Raw genomic sequence first — 22,326 nt, 5'->3', positions numbered from 1 at the left:
TTGTCCTCACTGATGGTGTCTTCTCTTGATGTAGATAATTTTAAAGCCTCACTTTATTTACTTTAAAGCCTCACTTTAATGTTAAAGGTAAATGTAAATATAGTATAACAAGGAAGCTCAAAATTTGCATAGTTTTAAGATAAAATAGGAGACTCCAAAAAAGTTACTTTCGGCAGGCCCTAGGGATGCTATGGTGGGAAAGTTTGAGTCATACCTTAGCATTCTTTCTAAAGCATTCTGTCCTAATCCTCTGTATGGAGAAAAGCCAGCTTCCTGGATGTACCCCAATCCTGGGAAGTACGGGGCAGAATGGACTCCCTCCAAGCACTAAGGGCAGGGCATGGTTGGGAACAGGGAGGTGAGCCAGACAGCCAGAGGCAAACAGGCTGGCATGCCAAGTGTCCTACTTAATGCCCAGCTGAGCCTGGGTGAAGAAGGATGGGGGTGTAGGATGACACCCCCCACCCCCCACCAAAGACAGGCGCACACCAGCCAGTCTCTCACTTCCCTTTTTATTTCCTCTAAGACTTGCAAGCAGCAGCACCAGAGAGGGAACCCGCCCTCCTGCCCTTGGAAGGGGCCGACCCCCAACCCCCAACCCAGGACACAGTCGGCACCTCAGGCCCCCTCTTTCCTTCTGAAAGGAGGGCCGTGTCTCTCTCACATTCGCACACACACAGACACATGCATGTGTGCATACTCATGGCACATGGGACCTTAGGGATAGCCTGTTTGCAGATCCCCCCAAGAGGCACCAGGAAGCAGACCCCTAGAAAGAGTTAAGAGGCAGCTCCACACCCTGGTCTCCTCCAACCCAAGGAGGAAGAAGGCTCAACCCCTCTAGGACAAGGACTGTCTTCAGTCAATGGAGCGTTGCTTTGGGGGACCTTTTTGCAGGGTTTTTTTTTTTTTTTCCTTTGTGGAGTCTTTACAAAAATAGAACTTCTCTTGGTATTTATAAATCCACGGCCATGGCTCTGTGTGCATGTTACAGGTAGAAAAGCCATATGGGGCACTCCTTTTGGTTGCTCAGGCCTTGATTGCCTGTCATGCAGGTCCCTTGGTCTCAGAAGTCTATGCAGTCACCTCAGAGCCACTAAGCACCTTCAGTGGGCCCATGCCATTGGCAGTGTACTCCTTCCGGAGCTGGGCACGGTAGTAGAAGAGGTAGGAAGGCAACAGGAATCCCAGGAGTGAGAATAGCAGGAGGCCCAGATTCACCTTTAGGGCAAGGAGAGAGAAACAGAGTCAAGTAGGTACTCATCTGCCCTTAGCCTCCCACAGGGAGGAGACGGTGGCCATTTTTCTCCAGGTCCTGAGCCAGAATAAATACAGCTAGTACTTATGATGTGTTGTCATTGTTCCACCAGTGTCTCACTCAATGTTCAGCAATTCTGCAAAGTGGCTGAGATGAGACCGCTCAGGCCTAACAAGTGGCAGGGCCTGGTGGGTGCCCACACCATATGGACCTCTCTGGGTAGGTATGAGGAAGGCACAGCCCTGTAGGAGTCTGGGCTGGTCAGGCTGCTCCGGGAATGGGGCCTTGTGGGCTCACCACTCTGACCTTTGGAGATGTTAACCAATGGTATCCCATTCAGGGTGGCGAGAGGAGGCTCTCAGACACAGTTCAAGGAGCTGGGATGTACAGCCTGGCAGACAGAAGGCTTGGAAGGCCCAGGACACACGGGCTCTGACTCGGTTCACATCCCACTCTGCATTACTCACTTTGTGACTTTGGGCAAATAATGGCAATGCTTACGGAGTGCCTCCTTCTCAGGGCTGTTGTGGCAAAGATGTAAGTTAAAAAAAGTATGCATCATGCTTAGCACATAACGAGTGCTCGGTAAACAGAAGCGGTTATTTCATCACAATTCTTGTGGGAGGAGGGTTTATGTGTGGGTGGCCCCACAAGGCAGATGCAAGATCAGCATCAGGGAGGCAGATGAGTTCAACGTAAGGAAAAGACTTTCTAACAGCAGCAGGGCTGCCTCATGCAGGAGTGGGTGCCCTACCACTGAGGGTATCTAAGCTAAGAGAGAAGAATCCCCTTTCAGGGGTGCTGGAGACAGGATCCCACACTAGGTAGAACTGGACTGGACCAATGGTACCTGAACACAGGCCCAAGAGTCAGGACTGGCCACTTCACAAAGTACCTGGAGTTTATTAAATACAGACTCCTGGGAGGCCAGGCACTGTGGCACATGCCTGTAACCCCAGCACTCTGGGAGGCCAAGGTGAGATCATTTGAGGCCAGGAGTTTAAGACCAGCCTGGGTAACATGGCAAGACCCTGTTCATCTCTACACAATTTAAAAAAAAAATTAGCCAGGTATGGTAGCCATCACCTGTGGTTCCAGCTACTCAGAAGGCTGAGGCTGGAGGATCGCTTTAGCCCGAGAGTCAGAGGCTGCAGTGAGCTGTGATTGTACCACTGCGACTCCAGACTAGGCAACAGAGCGAGACACCATCTCTATAAAAAATAACAATAAATTAAAAACAAAAACAGACTCCTAGGGTCAGGCTGAGATAGCCCGATTCAGGGGGCTGGGGAATTACACTCTGTGAGGGGTTCTAAAAGGCAGACAACTTGGGAACCTGCAGATTAAAGATCTCTGAGGTGCCTCTGGCTGAGATGAGTGAGGGATGGCACCACATACAAGGCCCTACCCCTGCCCCCAGGAGAGTGGCTCCTGCTCCCCCCGTGCCAACCCTTGCTCTCACCCAGAAGGGCTCTCCTTTCAGGGGTCCCACCATCGCCATGAAAAGTGGCTGCTGAAGCAAGGCGAACACAGCACTGATGAGGGACTGCAGGCCTGTCAGCGTCCCAAAGTGGTTGGATGGGAACCTGTCCACGAGATGGGGGGCATCAGGGGTGTGTGGCCCTCTCCAGCCCAGGCCGGCACCTCTCCTATCCCCTCCCCACCATGGTCCCCATTGGCCAGGCAGGGTGGTGCTTGAGCGTTCAGGCTCTTTGCATGGGCTCTTTGGTCCCCAGCCTTGAGGGTAAATGCTGCAACTTCGGGGCCACTGAGCTGGGTTCTGACACCTCCTGGATGTGTGATATTAACAAGCAGCTCAACTTTCCTGAGCCCCACTCCTCCACTAATAACAGGGATGGCACTGACCTCACAGGACTGTCCACTGTATTCTGTCAACAAATGTTTAGCTGAGAACCTACTATGTGCCAGGCACTGTTCTAGGTGCTGGAGATATCGCGATCAAGCAAGCCAACAGATTCCTGCCGTCGAGGAGGTGGCATTCCCATGGAGCAGGTGGCAGTGAGACAATAAGCAAGAGAAATGCAGAGTGTTAGACAGTGACAAATGCTAAGGAGAAAAGCTGAGCAGAGAAGGGGGCAGTAGGGAGGTTGCAGTTGTACATGGGCCAGCCAAGGGAGGCCTCACTGAGAAGAGGACAGTCAGGGAAAGACCTGAAGGAGAGAAGGTGAGACTGGGCACCTTGCAGATATCTGGAGAAGAATGTTCTAGAAACAGGGAGTAGTACATGCAAAGATGCCAAGCAGAGAACACACTTGAGACTTCCGGAGCGCTGGGAAGCCACTGTGGCTGTGGCAGAGTGAGCAAGGGAGGAGGGGGAGCTAGAGGAGTGAAGTGCTGGGGCCAGAGCTTGCAGGGCTTTTTAGGCCATAGTAAAGCCTTTGGCTTTTACTCTGAGACAGATGAGATGGGAGGCCACAGAGTGATATGAAGAGACTTATGTCCTGACAGGTGACTGCAGCCCCTGTATTAAAAATAGACTGAGGCGGGGGGGCCAGGGCAGATGTGGGAGACTAAAGGCTGCCACAGTAATCCAGGCTAGAGATGTTGGTGGCTAGGACTGGAGAGGCAGCAGTGGAGGTGACAAGAGGGGTCAGATTTGGGGTGTGTGGGTGCACCTGCTGCTGGCTGCACCGAGGATGGAGTGAACATGGAGGGTGGGGGAGCAAAGAATCAAGGAAACTCCAGGGTTCTGGCTTGAGCAGATGAAGGAAACAGAACTGCCCTCTGCCGAGACCGCTGCAGTGAGGCTGAACTCAGGGAGTGATGGTCAAGGATCCTGCCTACTGCCTACACCAACGGAGCACTTGATAATGGTTATGATTTTGTCATCATTATTGTAATGTCCTGTTACTCCATCACATACACAGGGGAGAGTCCCTCAGCAGCCGGCAGGGGAAACCAGGAGAGAGAGGCAAGTGGGGACTGTCCAACATGTCCCCGACATGAAGAGGAAAATGATAAGGCAAATGGCTGCCCTTAGGAAATTTCTTCAGGGTGGGCATGGAGGGGAGGCCACTCTGGGGGCCGTTTCAAACAGCAGACTTAGGACTAACGTGTCATCAAGCCAGGTATTTCAGCTTCCTCTAAGGGAAGACTCCAACAGGGGGAGTCAATTACAGCGGGATAGGCTGCCTTTAAGGAAGTGAGCTCCCTGCCATCAGAGGGACTGAGACGGGCGCATGAGGGGATGCCTGGGGCCCTTCCAGCCCTGCCCTGGGGTACTCTGATCACAGTTGCAAAGCTCAGGAAGGCGTTTCAGCCGAACAGACTCACACTGCAGCATAGAGACTCCCGCAGGCCGAGTGGAAGAAACCTCGAACAATGGTGTGCAGAACAAAGGTCACAAACTAAAGACAAAAAGAGAGAGTGAAGAGGTTAGGAGAGTGTGTGGAGGCTGGAGGAAGGACGGGTAGGGCGAAGAAGCCAACTGGGCCTCAATTCCTACCCCCTCGCCAACCCAATCTACTAGAAACACTTCCTGGAGAACCCGGAAAATAGATCCAGGTCAGAAGACCAGAACTGCACTTCCTGAAAAGCAGGTGTTGGGTGGACCATCCCTTTGGAGGAGTCTCAGGAGGCAGGGAGGGGGAAGGATGGAGGTGGGTACCTGGAGGTGTAAGTTGTTGATGAGGCAGGTGACGCCAAAACCCACAAGCAGCAGGTTGGTCAGGGTGAAGGCGTTGATGGCATTGGTGAGCTTTTGGATCTTGCAGTAGCGCGGTCTGATGGATTTGGTAGCAACCCCGTCCCTGAGGAGAACGGGAAGTCACTGGCTGCTGCCTCTACATTCCCAGGACTCCCTGGTTCTTGGCCTGGCCCCTCCCCCTTCGGATGTGCCTTCGATGTCAGGGAAGCAGAAAACATAGAAATTCATGTTTCTATGGGAAACCCATGGAAACCCATGTTCTCTAGCTCCATGTTTCTCAAAGTTTTGCTCCCCTACCCAATGACACAAGCATCAAAGCGGATGCTTTCTTCACATGCAGATTCCCAGGCCTCATCTCAGCCCCCGGAATCTCAGCAGGGAGATCTGCAAATCTGCATTTGGACAAATACCCCCCACGAAGTGATTCTCATGCACACTTGAAGGTTTGAGAGCCAAGGATAGGAAGGAAGGTGGGAAGTGGGAAGCTCTCACACCATCTCTCATCGTCTCTCATCAGAAGTCCTCAGGAAGGTGTCCCCGCCCTGGACAAAAGCAGATGCCCTCCTGGGGACAGCAGCTTGGCCCAACTGTCCAGCGCTTCCTCTCTCTGGCACAAACAAGGGCTCTGAGGCCAGCCCAGGAGAGAGGTCAGTAGGCTGGGGTGAGGGCAGGCGGTCCGTGTGTCCTGGACAGAAGGACCCTGCTAGAGGACCCTCGCCATTAGGAGCAGAGGGTAGAGGAGGAAGGCTCAGTGCCAGGGCCAGGCTCTGCTGCCAGGGAGGGAAGCCACTGGATTTCCTTCTCTCCCAGTCTCTTTCTCCCATCCTCTCAGGATGAACACAAAAAGAGCAAAAGCAGTCACAGAATCTCGGTTCAAGACTCCATGGTGAACTCCAGCTACTCGGGAGGCTGAGGCAGGAGAATCGCCTGAACCTGGGAGGCAGAGGTGGCAGTGAGCTGAGATCACGCCACTGCACTCCAGCCTGGGTGACAGAGCAAGACTCTGTCTCAAAAACAAAACAAAACAAAACCCTCAATGGTGGTCTCCAGCCAACAAGACAGCCCCCAAGGATCCTGCCTCCTGGTATCCCGTTTTGTGCGGTCTCCTTCCACAGTATATCAGGGTTACTCTGTGCCTATAATAGAATGTAACAGAAGTGATGGTGTGCTACTTCTGAGATTATGTGAGAGAAGATACTGGGTCTCTGTCACTTAGCCCTCTTGCTCAAGGGGAAACCAGGTGCTGTGTCCTGAGCAGCCCTATGGAGAGGCCATCGGGGTAACTGAACTGAAATACATTCTCCAACCCCAGTCAACCCTTCAGATGACTGCAGCCCTGGCTGACAGCCTGACTATGTCTTCATGAGAGACTGTGAGTCAGAATCATCCGGCTGAGATGTCTCATACAGAGACTGTATGAGATGAGAAGTGTTTGTTGGTTAAAAATGCCAAACCTTGGGGTGATTTGTTATACAGCAATAAATATCTAATATACCAAATCTACCTATTCTAGCCCTAACAAGACTTTAGCATGTACCCTTATAACATAGGTTCTGGAGGCTGCCACTGAAAGCTACGTGATTTTGGGTGAATGACTTAAATGTGCAACCCTGTACCTCCGTTTCCTCATCCGCAAAATGGAGATATTAATGCACCTACCTCAGAGAGGTGTTGTGGGACTAAACAAGGCAAGGTGCCGAGTGGCGCAGTCAGCTGCATTAGCTGTTCTTATCATTAAGCAAGCCAGGTCCCTTCCTAGCCTCAGTTTCCTCATTTGTAAAATGGGGAGGTACCTCTACTCTCTTAGGGTTCTTGGGAGAAAGAAATGAGCTGCTGGATGTAAACGTGCAGAGAAAATGAAGAGCGCTGCCTGACCACTTGCTATCACCATCCCTGTAGAGGCCGGGCACCTGGCATCTCCGAGGACAGTGCGCTGAGTTGGGGCATCCACGCAGTCCTTGATCCGCCAATCCATGATGTAGCCAATGAGGGGGCAGGTGAGAAGGCACAACAGCTGCATGGCCCCGAAGATGGAGGAGTAGAACCCAACTGGGCAGGATGGGAAGGGCAGTGGGGTCAGGAACTGGCACTCAGTGGACACCACTACCCCTTCCAGCAGAGGCCAGAGAGCACCAAAATAGCCTTCCTCTGAACCCAGACTCTTACGTCCCCCAAATGCCCAGGGTTACCTGGGTGGGCCCAGACCTAGAGGAGTCCCGCCCCCTGAGAAGCGGGTTGCAGCAGGGTGGACGTGAGCCAGGGCCCTGCTTTCCTCGCCCTACCTGTCTCTGCCACCTTTTGTTGCTGCTGTTCATTCATCTCTGTGGATAGGGAAAGGTATGGTGAGGGGAGCTCAGCCAAGGTGACCCTCCTGTGCCCCCCAACCCCCAGGGGCCTCAGCGGTGCCTCACCATGCTCCTGGCCTCCAGTCACAAGGTACTCCAGCATCTTGTTCATGGCAGCCATGTAGAAGATGATCCGCAGCTGGGTCATGCCCATGGTGAGGAGGCTCCACAGGAAAATGGGGGAGCAGAGGCTCTTGCGGAAGGGGACAGACCCTGGGGAGACAGCAGGGGGCGCCCCTGAGCCCCAGACCTTCCACTGCCCTCTGATTGTCCCAGCTCATGCAGTTCTTGAGGGGAGTGACACTATGTGACTTTGGAGAGAGACTGGTTTCTTCAAAGACGGGAAAGTTCAGATTCACTTGCCTCCAGGCTCCTGCTCAGCTCAGAACATTTTTAGGTGCCCTCTGGATGTATGTCCTATGCTTCGTGTGGTAAAATTAACTCAGTTGAGTGCCATGGCTCAGGCCTGTAATCCCAATACTTTGGGAGGCAGAGGTAGGAGGATCACTTAGCCCAGGAGTTCAAGACCAGCCTGGTGGTCAACATAGCGAGATCCTATCTCTAAAATTAAAAAAAAAAAAAAAAGTATATGTATAATTAGCCAGGCATGATGGTGCACACCTGTATTCCCAGCTACTCAGGAGGCTGAGGCAGGATGATTGCTTGAGCCCAGGAGGTCAAGGCTGCAGTGAGCTATGATTGTACCACTGCACTCCAGCCCAGGCAACAGCAAGACCCTGTCTATTTTTACAAAAAACAAAACTGGCAGGACACGGTGGCTCACACCTGTAATCCCAAAACTTTGGGAGGCTGAGGTAGGGGGATCATGAGGTCAGGAGTTTGAGACCAGCCTGGCCAACATGGTAAAACCTCATCTCTACTAAAGATACAAAAATTAGCCAGGCATGGTGGTGCACGCCTGTAGTCCCAGCTATTTGGGAGGCTGAGACAGGAGAATTGCTTGAACCCAGGAAGTGGAGGTTGCAGTGAGCCAAGATGGTGTGCCTAGGCAACACAGCGAGGCTTCATCTCAAAACAAAAACAAAAACAAAAAAAAACTCTGAAGCACTCACTATGGGCTACATACTTGACATTTATTATCCCATTTAATCAATCTTACAACAACCCTGTCCTTATCACATTTTACTGATGAGGAAACTGCAGCTCAGGAAGTTAAATGACTTGCCCAAGCTCACAGGGCTGGAAGCAGCAGGTCAGCCTAACTCCAGCTCATGCCCTTAGCCATGCCGCCCTCTGAGAATCGGCTCTGGGGGTAACCACCGTCAAACTGCACACCGTTTTGCACTTTACAGAGAGCGTCCACATCCATGGTGTCATTCAGTCATCACAACTAACTTTACAGTTTGTGGGGTGCTTTTAGTGCTAGTTTAAGAGGTAAGGAAATCAAGAGCAAGGTTAGGCGATCTACCCAAGCCACATAGCCTATAACTGGAGAGCAGGACTCAAACCCCTCAACTGACTCCAAGGAGCTCCTTCCATTTATGGAGCTGACAGTCCTGGGATCTTCATGTCCCTCCTGAGCAGCAGCCCAGGCAGGTTGCAGCTCCTCCTGTGACCAGCAGGGGGCAAAAGTCAGCCAGGTGTGGAGGACCCCTGCCAGGAGGCTCGTGGGCCTGGCTGCACCTGATGCAATAAGCTCAGAGGTTGCAAGGGGCCGTGAGGAAACCAGCTACCCGACAGGCCCAAAGACCTTGTCCCTGACAGGCCCCAGAGACCAATCCCCCTTGTACTCCATGGGTACAAGGAGCTCCTCCCTCCTCCATCCCTGGAAACCAGCAGGGTAACCCTGAATCTGAACTGCCCAGAGTTACTTGAGCTTTGATTTGCCCATCTGTAAATGCAGAGCATGCCCCACCTACATCATGGGATGCTGTAAGGACTGAAGAGGGGCGCGAATAAATACTCAAGCATGAGTGCTCCCTGAATATGAGGACCCACCGTCCCTGATCCCCAAGGCTGGCACCTTGACCAGACACTCACTCTCAGGAGGGTTTTCTGAGATGCCCCGAACATCCTGGGACGACATGAAGGCATCCGACCCGTCCTCCAGGCTGGGGGCCTTCTGGCTCAGCCTCTGGCCCACCGTGGTCACATGGGTGTAGAAGCGGTCGCCTGTCACCTTGTGGTCCAGGGCCAGCCCACTCAGCTTGATCTTCTTCCTGCAGGCAGCCAGGCCAGAGTGTAGGGGAACCAGTCACACAGAGCCCACCTTCAACAGCCTAGTGCTCGGCCGCCGTCCCAGCGGTGTCCAGCACCCCTTTACCCGGCACTGATGTGCTTGCAAGCTCCCTAATGCAGAGCTCCTGGTTGTGATGCTCAGAGCTTGGCTCAGGGACCATAGCACAGATGCCAAGTAAATGAAGAGTGGATCAGCTGTTTTTCACTTGGGCTGTTCCTATGGCAGAGGCGGCATTAAGACCTCAGACTCCAAAGTCAGACAGCCTGTGTCCAACCTAAGATTCACCCTCCTTTGAATGGCATGACCTTTGGAAAGTCACTTTGTTCCCTGCGCTTTTGTTAATGGAGTTAATACCAAATCTACATCATACAGCTGTTTGAGGATGGGATAGGGGCTAAGTACAGTGCCTGGCGTAACTGTCAGCTCTGTAATGTCACCTTATGTGCTTGGTGGGGAGCATCACCTCTTGCCTCGGCTGCACTGATAGGGGGCTGGAAAAAGTTGGCGTTCAGGTGGCCCCACAAAAGGCAGAGTGCTTGATTCTTTCATGTCCCTCTTTTTGGGACTACATGGCATCAGGTGCTATTGCTGAGGTACCTCCTACTCTGATCTCCAAACCCAGAAAGGATGAAAACAATATTTTGTCATTACTTTTTTTTTTTTTTTGAGATGGAGGTTTTGCTCTTGTCGCCCAGGCTGGAGTGCAATGATGTGATCTCAGCTCACTGCAACCTCAGCCTCTAGGGTTCAAGCGAGTCTCCTGCCTCAGCCTCCCGACTAGCTGGGATTATAGGCATGCACCACCCAGCTAATTTTGTATTTTTAGTAGAGATGGTGTTTCTCCATGTTGGTCAGGCTGGTCTAGAACTTCCCACCTCAGGTGATCCGCCCTCCTTGGCCTCCCAAGGTGCTGGGATTACAGGCATCAGCCACTGCAACTGGCCCATTACTTTTAATGGCAAAAACCATAATTACTTTTGCACTCACATAAATAGTTACCATAGGCTGGGCATGGTGGCTCACACCTGTAATCCCAGCACTTTGGGAGGCCGAGCCAGGCAGATCACTTGAGGCCAGGAGTTCAACACCAGCCTGGCCAACATGGTGAAACGCTGTCTCTACTAAAAAATACAAAAATTAGTCAGGTGTGGTGGCGCGTGCCTGTAATCCTAGCTATTCAGGAGGCTGAAGCAGGAGAATCGCTTGAACTCAGGAGACAGAGGTTGCAGTTCACTGAGATCACACCACTGCACTCCAGCCTGGGTGACAGAGTGAGACTCTGTCTCAGAAATAAATAAATAAATAAATAGTTACCGTGTTTTGACCACCTGTTATGTACCAACTCTATCACTTAAAAACACCCATGGGAGGCTGGGCACAGTGGCTCACGCCTGTAATCTGGCACTTTGGGAGGCCAAGTGAGGACGATCACTTAAGTCCAGGAGTTCAAAACCAACCTGGGTAACACAGTAAGCCCCGTCTCTACAAAAAATAAAAAAATTAACTGGGCATGGTGGTATGTGCCTGTAACCCCAGCACCTCGGGAGGCAGAGGGAGAGGTTCGCTTGAGCCCAGCAGTTTCAGGCTGCAGTGAACCAGGACCAAGACACTGCCCTCCAGCCTGAGTGACAGAGCAAGACACTCCCTCTAAAAAGACAAACAAAAGCGACCTGTGGGTAGGTAGGAACAGGCTCACAGTACAGATGAGAATGCAGAGCTTGGAGGGCTCAAGCGATTTGCCAAGCAGAGGTCCAAGCCGAGGTCTCTCTGAATCCCAAGTTAATTCCATCTATCATATCACCACACCCCTGACCACCCTCTCTGCCCCAGGGAGAGTCTCCGCCCACTCCAGTCACTCACGTGTAATTGACTTCCTCAGGGGCGGGAAAGGCTTCGATGGGCCAGTTGAGGGCGCAGTTCAGAAAGATAAGGCAGGCCAGGCCAGACCAGGTGAACATGATGACCACGAAGGCCACACCGGCATCGTAGATCAGCTGTGAGAGGAGGGGGCAGGCCCGTGGGGGAGACTGCCTGGCCCCAGACCCCACCAAGGTAGATCCCAGGCCTCAGAGGCCTTAAAGAAGGTTTCTTCTCCCCTTGTCCTTGTGCCCAATTTGCAGATGAGGAAACCAAGACCAGAAGTTTAGAGTCAGACTCAGAAGTTTAGAGAAGACCCATCATTCCTCTTTCTTTTTCACTTGAGCTCCCCTAGAAAGCTATGAAGTAGTCTCCACAAAGCCTGAGGTTGCTGGCCACTGGCTCAAAATGTCTCTGAAATTTCCATTATCTTAAAAAGATACATACATTTTTGCCTATGACTCCACAAACATTCATGTTCATGTTCACACAAAAATGTCCATTTCATAGTATGTACAAAGGAAACTTAGAACTCTAGGTTTACCGGGCCTAACTTTGTTTATCCTGCCCCTTCCTGGCACGTTCCCCGGGGGAAAAGGCAAACTCAGACTGCTCAAGCTCGGCCTTATCTCACCTTTCCCAGGTGCTCCCAGTGCAACCACTGGGGGGTCGGGGAGAGGGAGGTGCAAGTGCTCTGCCTAAGGGCTCTCAACCCCAGGGCAGGTAAGTTCTCATTTGAATGAGATTCTGTGCAACTGCGCCAGCCCCTCTCATGGAAGAAGCTGGTGCACAGAGAAGACCGTCTGTCTTCTTGTCCTCCCCATGCCATGTGACCAGGATGACTAATGTCTGCTCTCCCCTTAGGCTCCCGCTCAAGCCTTTTTCTCTGCAGTCTTGGACCTTGGGGCCTCTTCCTCCCTAAGGGGCAGGACAGAGCTTCAAAGGGCCACACACCCAAATGTGTGGAGGTAAGATCTGGCTCCTCAAACACTACTTCAATTGAAAAGAAGGGAGAACTGCCCACCCTCCGTGCCTGCCCACCAGAACAACTGATGGCCCCCTACCCATGCGCTCTCTCAAACTCCTTTGGAGACACTGAGCACAAGTGCCTTCTTCTTTGGTACTCTTTGTAAAGTGCAAAACGGTATGCAGTTTGGTACTGCCCACAATGGAGGTTGAGGAGCATGGCATGGCTCAGTCAAAGGGTGCTTTGATATTTCACAGAGGAAATAGGGGCCCCCAGTTGCACTGAGCTAAAACTTTGGTCTCCTGGCTTCCAGGTACACCAGGTTGACCTGTCCAGGATCCAGCCTGGCATAAACTCACTTTGTGACCTTGGACCAAACCACCCAGCCTCTCTGGAAGGTGTGGAAAAATGTGGCCCCAAAGGCTGAATAAAGCCAGCCAGTCAGGGACCTTGAATGCATGTGAAGGGGCTAGACTTGATTCTGTAGGTGAAGCTAAACCACTGAAGGTTTTTCAGCAGTGTGTGGGCCAGCTCCCCATCTGGGATCCTTCTGGAAGTCATGTGAGTGACAGATTACAGAGAAAAAGAATCAGGCAGGGAGATCAGCTGAGAAAGCTTGCCTTGGCCCAGGAGAGAGGGGGAAGGCCTGCACTGGGATGATGACAGAGAAAGGAGAGTGCAGAAGTCAGACCCGTGGGTCAGCACTAGCTGCTGCTCACTCAGCCCCACCCAGTTCTTGTGTCAAGACAAAAAAAAAAAAACCCCAGGTGGCCTCATTGGCCCCCCAAGCAGCTCCATACCTTGATTCCTGGGAATGTGATGGCAGAGGAAGCATAAGAGCCAATCATGAGGGCCATTAACGTGGAGCGCAGGTTCCCAAACATGTTGGGCAACTGAGGGGGGAAAGCAGCACCCATGAGGTGGGGACACTCTGACCCTCGCCCAGCGTTCCCAGCCCTGCTCCATACAACAGCCCCGGGAGACGCAGCAGAAAAGCCCCAAGGCAAAACAAACAGAAAAATCAATGTGAGAAACTGTACTCTGCCCCCTGCCTACACACTCACAGTGCACTTTAGCTTCAAAAAGGCTCCCAGACACCCCTCAGAGAGACATTTTGTTAATTGTGTTTAATCCCAGATTTCCCAAGTTTGGTACGTAACACCTCTGAACAACGCAGGGAATAGGTGCTTAAGAAACACTGATCCGGGCTGGGCGCAGTGGCTCACGCGTGTAATCCCAGCACTTTGGGAAGCTGGCGGGAAGCCTGAGGTCAGCAGTTCAAGATCAGCCTGGACAACATGGTGCAACCTCATCTCTACCAAAAATACAAAAATTAGCTGGGCATGGTGGCAGGCGCCTGTAATCCCAGCTACTCGGGAGGCTGAGGCAGGAGAATCGCTTGAACCTAGGAGGTGGAGGTTGCAGTGAGCTGAGATCACTCCACTGCACTCTAGCCTGGGTGACACAGGGAGACTATGTCCCCACCCACCAAAAAAAAGAAAATAAAGAAACAGTGATCTTATCCAACCCATTTTAGATTAGAAAATTGACACCCGGGGAGGAAAAGTGTACTCAAGTTCACCGAGCACATTAATGGCTTTCTCCCCATTGTTAGACTGTCCCAGCCCTAACCCAAGGCTGTGACCATGGCTGTGTCCCGGTAATAGGCGGTGCCTCTTAACCCTCTCGGTTGGTATCCTAGCCCAGTTTCTGCTTAATCAGGACAAATCACGTCCTGGGAGGTGAGGGTGGAAATAAGGGAGGGAAGGGAGGCAGGGCAGACCAAGTCTCCAGAGGAGGTGACTCTGACGCACAGCAGGGTCAGAACCCCCACCAGGAGAGAATTTAATTGATCATGTGTTCCGCTCACCTGCCTCAGCCAAGCCCTCAGGGCAGGGGAAGGCAAAGTCAGGATGCCCTTCGCACACACCCTCCTCTGGCCCCACCGTCCTCCCGGAGTCACTAGATCCCACAGCTGAGAAGGACCTTAGGATTCGTACAAAGCCTAACCCCACTTCACAGAGGGCGAAACTGAGACTCTGAAGGAGGCCTCAATAGCTCTGGTAAAGAAGGCGTTTAGGCTGGGCGCGGTAGCTCACGTCTGTAATCCCAGCACTTTGGGAGGCCGAGGCGGGTGGATTGCCTGAGCTCAGGAGTTCGCAACCAGCCTGAGCAACATGGTGAAACCCCGTCTCTACTAAAATACAAAAAAATTAGCCGGGCGTGGCGGCGTACGCCTGTAGTCCCAGCTACTGGGGAGGCTGAGGCAGGAGAATTGCTTGAACCTGGGAGGCGGAGGTTGCAGTGAGCCGAGATCGCGCCACAGAACTCCAGCCTGGGCCACACAGCGAGACTGCTTCAAAAAAAAAAAAAAAAAAAAAGTGTTTAAACACAGAAGATAACTAAATTCTCCTTCCCCCTCCCACCGAAGTGGCTGGCTCAGGGAAAACCTCTACCCACTCAGGCAGAGGTTTTCCTGCACCCTGCATCTGTGAGGCACCGCTGCCAAGGACGCCAGGGAAGGGTGCCAGGCCTGGAGAGGGCAGGGCCCTCTCCCCTCCAAGGGGCCACAAACGCCGTCTCCGCCCAGAACCGTGGGTAGAGCGAGGCCGGCCGGCTAACCCCGGGCTGGCGGCCTTGCAGCGCGCGTGGCAACAGCAGCTGGGCCCGCAGGACGCAGCACCGGACGTGCGGGTCCAAGTCTAGGCCAAGCGCAGCGGCCCAGGGGGCGGGGCCGGCCGGAGGGAGCGGAGAGCGGCTGAGGGGCGGCGCCGGCGCCGGACCCTGCCATTGGCTGGAAGTTACAGGAGGCGGGGATATAGCGGGGAGGAGCCGCTGGTCAAGCCCCACCGGGCCGCCACGGAGGGTCTGAGGCCAAGCCCCGGAGAGAAGGGATTTAGGACCCTGGGCCAAGTTGCACAGCAGGGAGAAGGGGCTGCGCTGAGGGGCGGGGAGAAAGGGATCCGCTTCCTTCCTTGAGAGTTGTGAAACGCCCCCGGTTGGAATTAAAGGCGGATGCTGGGGCGAGGTGAAATTCAGCCAAAACCACCCAGTCAGGCAGCCCTTCTCAGAGATAAACAGTCCGAGCCAGCCCGGCCAGGTACCTTCCCCTCCACCCTCCCGACACTCCTAAGCCTTTAACGCGTTTACACACTCACATAAATAAACACACTTAGAACAACACACATACACAACTCACCACATGTAATAGGTCAAGCCACGTGCATGACGAAGTGTCGACAATTTCATATGGTTCAACCTGGTACACTCACAAACACACCTACCAACTCATGGCTTTCACAGGGACAGGGTCACACACCCACTCTCCCACGGCATGGCAAGCGTGCACACGCTGTCTCAAGCTGCTCCCTCCCCCTCACGATCGTGTTACCCAGTTTTATTTTCTTCCCAGCACCCATGACTACTGACATAATTAGTTTACTTGTTTATTGGGTTATCTGTGCCCCTCACTCCCGAAATGTAACCTCCAGCGGGGAGAATGACATGGTCAGTCCTGATTGTGCTGTAGTCAATCAGGACCTAGAACAGAGCTCCATAGACATTCATGGGCTCTGTACACACAGACACACACATTAACATACAGCCTGACACACAGCCTCATCCACACACGCACAGCCTCACACCTGCCCTTTGCAGCCACCCTGCAGTTTCTCCACACACGCACTTGATGTAGTGATCTGCGTCCACAGGCCCCTCCCCCAGCCCACTCACTCTGCCCTCACCAAACTCGGGGGAATTCTGCGACCAGGCCAGGCCTGGAACACTCACCGTGAGTGAAGTGAACGTTAGGCAGATGCCACCAAAGCCATTCAGGGACAGCGCCAGGAATATCAATGGAGACAGAACTGGAAAGGGGAAAGCGGCAGATGAGGGCATTTGGGGAGCTGTGGGAAGTCAAGGGCAGGAGCTGGGGTACACATCCACCTTCATCCCACCCATTCTTTTCTTGTGGAGCGACAAGAGGACAGACAGCTCACCTTCCACGTCCCGGGAGGCCAGGGCCATGAGGGTGCAGGACGCAGCGAAGCAGGCACTGTGGAGACATAGGGAAGGGCAAGGGGTTGGCCTGTGAGCGCCTCCCCTCCCCCTCCCCTGCAGCACGGTCCCTGTCCTCCAGTTCCCCATAGCCCCGCCACCTCACCTGCCAACTAGCCGCACGGGTCGGGGGCCAAAGCGGTCCATGAGGATCCCCAGTGGCAGGGTGGTGGCGCTGAGCACGAAGGAACCGATGGTGAAGCCCAGGTTGAGCATCTCGTCCTGCCGGTCACAGCCCGGCCACCTGCGCTGCTCATCCTGGGTGCTGTTGGTGCTGTTCTCAGCTGAGGAGGGGAAAGGGAGGGCTCAGCACATGACAACAGGAACAGCTGGGCACAGGAGACAGCAGCCTGCAGTCAGGGGGCCTGCTTTCAAATCCCATGCCAGGTGCCTTTAGGGGTACCCTAGAGTCACATCTCCTCTGACGGGGCTGCTCCAGAAACGGCAGCAGTTAGTACCTGACCCTGGGAGAGTCTAGTACACACACAGCCTGAGGCTTCAACTAGCTCAAATGAAATACTGGACATAAAAGTATCTACCAAGTTGTAATATGCACTCAGTGTCCAAGCTTAGGGGGTTGTGGACCCCCAACAAGAAGTGCCCCCATATCTAGAGGCAAAGGCAGTGAGTGGTGCTCTAATGGCTATAACAAGAATTCATTAAAATGGCCAGGCGCGGTAGTGCATGCCTGTAATCCCACCACTTTGGGAGGCTGAGACAGGCAGATCGCTTGAGCCTACAAGTTTGAGACCAGCCTGGGCAACACGGTAAAACCCCATCTCTAAATAAAAAAAATAAAAGACATTTAGAAAGAATTCACTAAAACTTAAGAGGACGCTTTCCCGATAAATGATAGTCTGAAAAATAATTACTAATACTTACTGAGCACTTAACTGTGTTTCAGGCACTGTTCTAAACGTAACAGCTCCATGAGTCAGTTAATAAAGTATCCCATTCCCCAGGTGATGAAGCTGAGGTACAGAACGAGGACCGGTCACTGCCCTCCAGTCCCCTCTAGAAGTCCACCTGGAGGACTTGTCCTTAACGGTAAACTGCCAACTCGGAGTTGTGACAAGTTAAGGAGAAAAGCTAGTGATAGGAGATAAAGGGTTGCTTTGCTTTACTCAATGCTCAGTGAGTCATGAGGTGGCTGCCCCTAGGCCTCCAATTTGTCACTTGGCAGCATTGCCAAGGGCAAACTCTGGGTACACCTAGGGCAGGCAGACAGACCAGGGTCTGAATTCCCACCACCAGCCTTACTAGCTGTGCCCCTTGACCAAGTAACTTCCTCCTTGTCTGCAAACTGGAGCAAAGAATGCCTAACCCACGACCTCCTTAGGAAGATTAAACTGGAGACAGTAAACAAAGAGCTTTGCACAGTGCCTGGCCCAGAGAAAGTGCTCCTGAAGGATCTGACGAAGGGGTAGCTGACCCTCCTGGTGGGTCATGTGGTAAGCACATAACTCTAGGAGCTGGGCATCCACACTGCATGAGACAGGAAGTTCTCAGCTCTAGTGACAGGTGCTACTAAAAGAACAAACCAGGCCAGGTGCAGTAGCTCACACCTGTAATCCCAGGACTTTGGGAGGCCAAGGTGGGTGCATCTCTTGAGCCCAGGAGTTCAAGACCAGCCTGAGCAACACTGGGAAACCTTGTCTTTACAAAACATATTTTAAAAATTAGCCGAGCATGATGATGCATGTCTGTAGTTCCAGCTACCCGGGAGGCTGAGGTGGGAGGATTGCTTGAGCCCGGGAGGTCAAGGCTGCAGTGAGCCGTGATCACACCATTGCACTCCAGCCTGGGTGACAGAGCAAGGCCCTGTCTCAAAAAAAAAAAAAAGAAAGAAAGAAAGGAAAAGAAAACAAACAAAAAAACCAACAAGGGGAAAAGGGAATGTGATATGCCTGGATACTAGGGGGTGGTATAGAACATCTGCCCTCAGTGGTGAAAACAACCTGACTTTACGTATCCAAAGGGCATGCAGACGGCAGAAGAGTAAGGGTAAAGGGATCTGTGTGTTAACATAAGGAAGAACACAAAGGCTTGGCAAATCCTGAGTGTTGACCAACCAGGGAAGGAACTGTCCTGGACAACAAAGAGTCTTTAGTACCAGCTGCCAAGGAGGTGGGGAAAGTGCTCAGACACCTGCAGGAAGCACTTAGGGGGTTGGACCACACAGCCTTTGGGGATCAGGCTAGCCCTATAATTTAGTGATCTTTGTGATCACTGTTCATTTCTCTACAGGTGTTTTTTTTTTTTTTTTGAGACAGGGTCTCACTCTGTCACCCAGACTGGAGTGCAATGGTGCAATTACAGCTCACAGCACCTTTGACTTCCAAGCTCACTGTAGCCTTGACCTCCCAAGCTCAAGTGATACCCCCACCTCAGCCTCCTGAGTAGGTGTGTCTACAGGTGCACACCACCACATCTGGCTAGTTTTTGTATTTTTTTCTAGAGACGGGGTTTTGCCATATTGCCCAGGCTAGTCTCGAACTCCTGGGCCCAAGTGATCTGCCCGCCTGGGCCTCCCAAAGTGCTGGGATTAGAGACATGAGCAACTGTCCCCAGCCTCTCTACAGGTTAACTGCATTGGTTTATTCATTCTACACCCACTTACTACACACCAGCACTGTGTTGGGACAATGTGTAAAGTAAGAAGAAATGCAAAGATGATTTAGACCAGAAGCTGCACACCAGTGACCAGCAACGGCCCCCACTCATGTTTTGCTTGGTTGGCAATGTTGATCCATCCTTATAGTGTTGTAAATTATAATTGGGTGCCAGTTTAAATTCAGGAGTTATCACATAAAAATCCAGATTTTTGACTTCTCTTTAAAAAGTTAGAAGATCTGGGCATGACTGTAGCTGAGTGGAGGCCATCCCTTTTTGCCAGGGCTTGCCTTCTCAAGGTCATACACGTCCTCACCTCTCTTTTAATTCCCATACATTTGCTATCCTACACCTGCCCTGCTTTACCCAATTATTAGCAAATGCCTGGCCCCAACTGGCATTTCCATTTGCAGTCCCTGAATTAGACACTGTTCCTGCTCCTAAGTGTTTGATAATCAAATGACAATTTCCCTCACAAACAATCCCACTAGCATGCAAACTGACACCTACTTCGTGCTAGTATTTTCTATAGAGAATCCCATTTAAACCTTGCAACAACCCTAAAAGGTGAGTACAATGGTCACCATTTTCTAAATGGTAAGGATCCAAGATGCAAAGCAATTCAGTTACCCAGCTTTTAACAGGCAGGCTCAGATTCAAACTCAAGATAAACTCCAAAGTCAACAGTTTTCCACCGCACCAAAGGGCCTCTGTGTTACATGCGCCAGTTTGCTTAGTAAGTTTCTCAAGCACACGTCAGTGCCAGAAACGACCATGTGCTTTTCCACTAAAGGAGAATCCAGTCCCATTAACTGCTAATGACTTAGTGTCAATTCATACATTCATTCCTGTTTTATCGATCAGCCTTTTATGAGTTTCACCAATGAGTTCATTCATAAGGCTTGATCACTCTGAGTAGTTGGATAAAATCCAGATTCTGAACTAAGAGGGGAGCCAGCCCAAGATGCCAAGACCTCTTAGAGTTGTGTCCATGTTAATGACAACAGAAAAGGTCTTCGGCAGGGCCGGGTGCGGTGGCTCACGCCTGTAATCCCAGCACTTTGGGAGGCCGAGGTGGGCGGATCACAAGGTCAGGAGATCGAGACCATCCTGGCTAACACGGTGAAACCCCGTCTCTACTAAAAAATACAAAAAAAAAATTAACCGGGTGTGGCGGCAGGCACCTGTAGTTCCAGCTACTCAGGAGGCTGAGGCAGAAGAATGGTGTGAACCCGGGAGGCGGAGCTTGCAGTGAGCTGAGATCACACCACTGCACTCCAGCCTGAGCGACAGAGGGAGACTCCATCTCAAAAAAAAAAAAAGGTCTTTGGCATCAACCCCCCACCCCAACGTTTATAGACAAATAAAGCAAAGCATAGGATGGGCCGGTGATTAAGCTGGGCTTCGGAGCCAGGGAAAGCAGTGTTTCCCAATATGTGGTATGCAGTGTGTAGGCACTCCAGATGGGTTCAGGAAGTAACATGGAGCAGTTTTTGAGGTTTCATGGTTATTTGTTATTTGAATGTTTATTTAACACATACATTGGCCAGGTACAGTGGCTCACACCTGTAATCCCAGCACTTTGGGAAGCCAAGGCAGGTGGATCACTTGAGATCAGGAGTTCAAGACCCAGCTGGCCAACATGGTGAAACCCTGTCTCTACTAAAAATGTAAACATTAGCCGGGTGTGGTGGTGGGTGCCTATAATCCCAGCTACTCCAGAGGCTGAGGCAGGAGAATCACTTGAACCTGGGAGGCGGAGGAGGTTCCAGTGAGCTGAGATCACACCACTGCACTCCAGCCTGGGCTACAGAGAGAGACTCCATCTAAAAAAACTAACTAACAACAACAAAAAAAATAAAACAAAATAACATAAAATCAATAAAATAACATAAAAAAGTAAAATAACAAAATAAAAATAACAAAAAACGATGTATATATGTACGAGAAACACATATGTATATGTATAATGTGTGGGGGTGGGTAACAGCAAACTCAATATTCCAAGAATACTACACGTTAGAATGAAACTATTTTTTTAAGTAGACTGATTCAAAAGGAATTATTAGTAAATAACAGTAGCTGTGGCACATAGAAATGGTAAAATCATGAAAGTGAACTGCAAATGACTAGGTCTAGGAAACACTGGAAAATGGGATGGTTGTGAAGCATCTGGAGTCTGGAAGCGCCAGGTTCAAATTCTAATTCCACTAGCTGTGCTGCAGAAACTCTCTGAGGCTCCATTATCTCATCTGGGAAACGGGGACAGTGGTCTCAATCACCTGAGAGGCTGGCTCTGAGAACTGTCACACATACACACACAGCGAACACTCACAAAATGATCCCATTTTCTTTGTCTCCCTGCTTACCCTTCCTTTCCTAACCCCATGATGCTTCCTTCCCTTTCCTGCCTCAGACATAGTCACATTCAGCAAAAACACCTTAGGGGTTGGGTGTGGTGGTTCATGCCTGTAATCCCAGCACTTTGGGAGGCCAAGACAGGAGGATCGCTTGAGTTCAGGAGTTTGAGACTAACCCTGGCACACAGCGAGACCCCATCCATACAAAAAATAAAAACATGAGCTGAGCATCGTGGTGCACACCTGTAGTCCCTGCTACTCCAGAGGCTGAGGTGGGAGGATCACTTGAACCTGGGAGGTGAAGGCCGCAATGAGCTGAGACCACACCACTGCACTCCAGCTTGGGTGACAAAGTGATACCCTGTCTCAAAAAATAATAATAATTAATTAATCAAATAAAATTTAAAAATTAGCCGGGTGTGGTGGTGTGCACCTGTAGTCCAAGCTACTCAGGAGGCAGAGGTGGAGGATTGCTTGAGCCTGGGAGGTCAAGGTTGCAGTGAGCATTGATGATGCCACTGCACTCCAGCCTGGTGACCGAGTGAGACCATGTCTCAAAAACAAACAAACAACAACAACAAAAATCTTAGGATTGGGCTCTCGCTGGTTTCTCGTCTATGGCTGGATTCCTCCAGGAGAGCCCTGGGCCATTGGAGGTCGGGGACATCCACACTATTCCCATGAGTCCCAGTAGAAAGGTTCTGGAGTCCAATGTGAAACTGAATCTTTACTCCACCCTTTATATACTAGCTGTGTGACCTCGCACAAGTTACTTGGTATCTCTGAGCTTCAGGTTTCTCTTCTATAAAATGGGGTTAATAATAATAATATCTGTATCGCAGATTTGTAGTGAGAACTAAATATCTAACTAACAAATAGTAAATGCCTAAAGAACTTTAGCAACTGTTTTATTTGGACACTTATGCTGGATATAGAGTAGTTTGTGATAAATCGAACGGCTTCTGCCTAAATTCTGAGAAACAGAGGCTCCGTTAGCTGTGAT

The 22,326-nt window shown here is 51.4% G+C and overlaps 1 protein-coding gene across 9 annotated transcripts in view; it reads right to left on the bottom strand.

Moving 5' to 3' along the window:
• Nucleotides 1–493: 493 nt before the first annotated feature.
• SLC43A1 (solute carrier family 43 member 1) overlaps nucleotides 494–22,326 on the bottom strand; it is a 30,720-nt gene continuing 8,887 nt past the window's right edge. For 4 of the 9 annotated variants that reach the window (XM_023215583.3, XM_023215589.3, XM_023215587.3 and 1 more), the window contains 13 exons: nucleotides 16,457–16,634; nucleotides 16,293–16,348; nucleotides 16,084–16,160; nucleotides 13,095–13,187; nucleotides 11,331–11,464; nucleotides 9,272–9,450; nucleotides 7,337–7,483; nucleotides 7,208–7,246; nucleotides 6,836–6,974; nucleotides 4,887–5,028; nucleotides 4,553–4,626; nucleotides 2,721–2,844; nucleotides 523–1,221 (listed from right to left, as the gene is read on the bottom strand). In XM_023215583.3, the coding sequence (XP_023071351.1) occupies nucleotides 1,075–1,221; nucleotides 2,721–2,844; nucleotides 4,553–4,626; nucleotides 4,887–5,028; nucleotides 6,836–6,974; nucleotides 7,208–7,246; nucleotides 7,337–7,483; nucleotides 9,272–9,450; nucleotides 11,331–11,464; nucleotides 13,095–13,187; nucleotides 16,084–16,160; nucleotides 16,293–16,348; nucleotides 16,457–16,634 (1,529 nt within the window). In that variant the 3' untranslated portion in view covers nucleotides 523–1,074. Of the gene's footprint in view, nucleotides 1,222–2,720; nucleotides 2,845–4,552; nucleotides 4,627–4,886; nucleotides 5,029–6,835; nucleotides 6,975–7,207; nucleotides 7,247–7,336; nucleotides 7,484–9,271; nucleotides 9,451–11,330; nucleotides 11,465–13,094; nucleotides 13,188–16,083; nucleotides 16,161–16,292; nucleotides 16,349–16,456; nucleotides 16,680–22,326 lie in introns of all 9 variants that reach the window. The other 5 variants (XM_023215591.3, XM_023215592.3, XM_023215585.3 and 2 more) reach the window with 4 other exon arrangements.

This window comes from Piliocolobus tephrosceles, chromosome 13 (genome assembly GCF_002776525.5).
Source record: "Piliocolobus tephrosceles isolate RC106 chromosome 13, ASM277652v3, whole genome shotgun sequence".
NCBI classification, from domain to species: Eukaryota; Metazoa; Chordata; class Mammalia; order Primates; family Cercopithecidae; genus Piliocolobus; species Piliocolobus tephrosceles.
The sequence above is the reverse complement of the archived record's forward strand: the minus strand, read 5'-3'. Positions and strand labels throughout refer to the sequence as shown.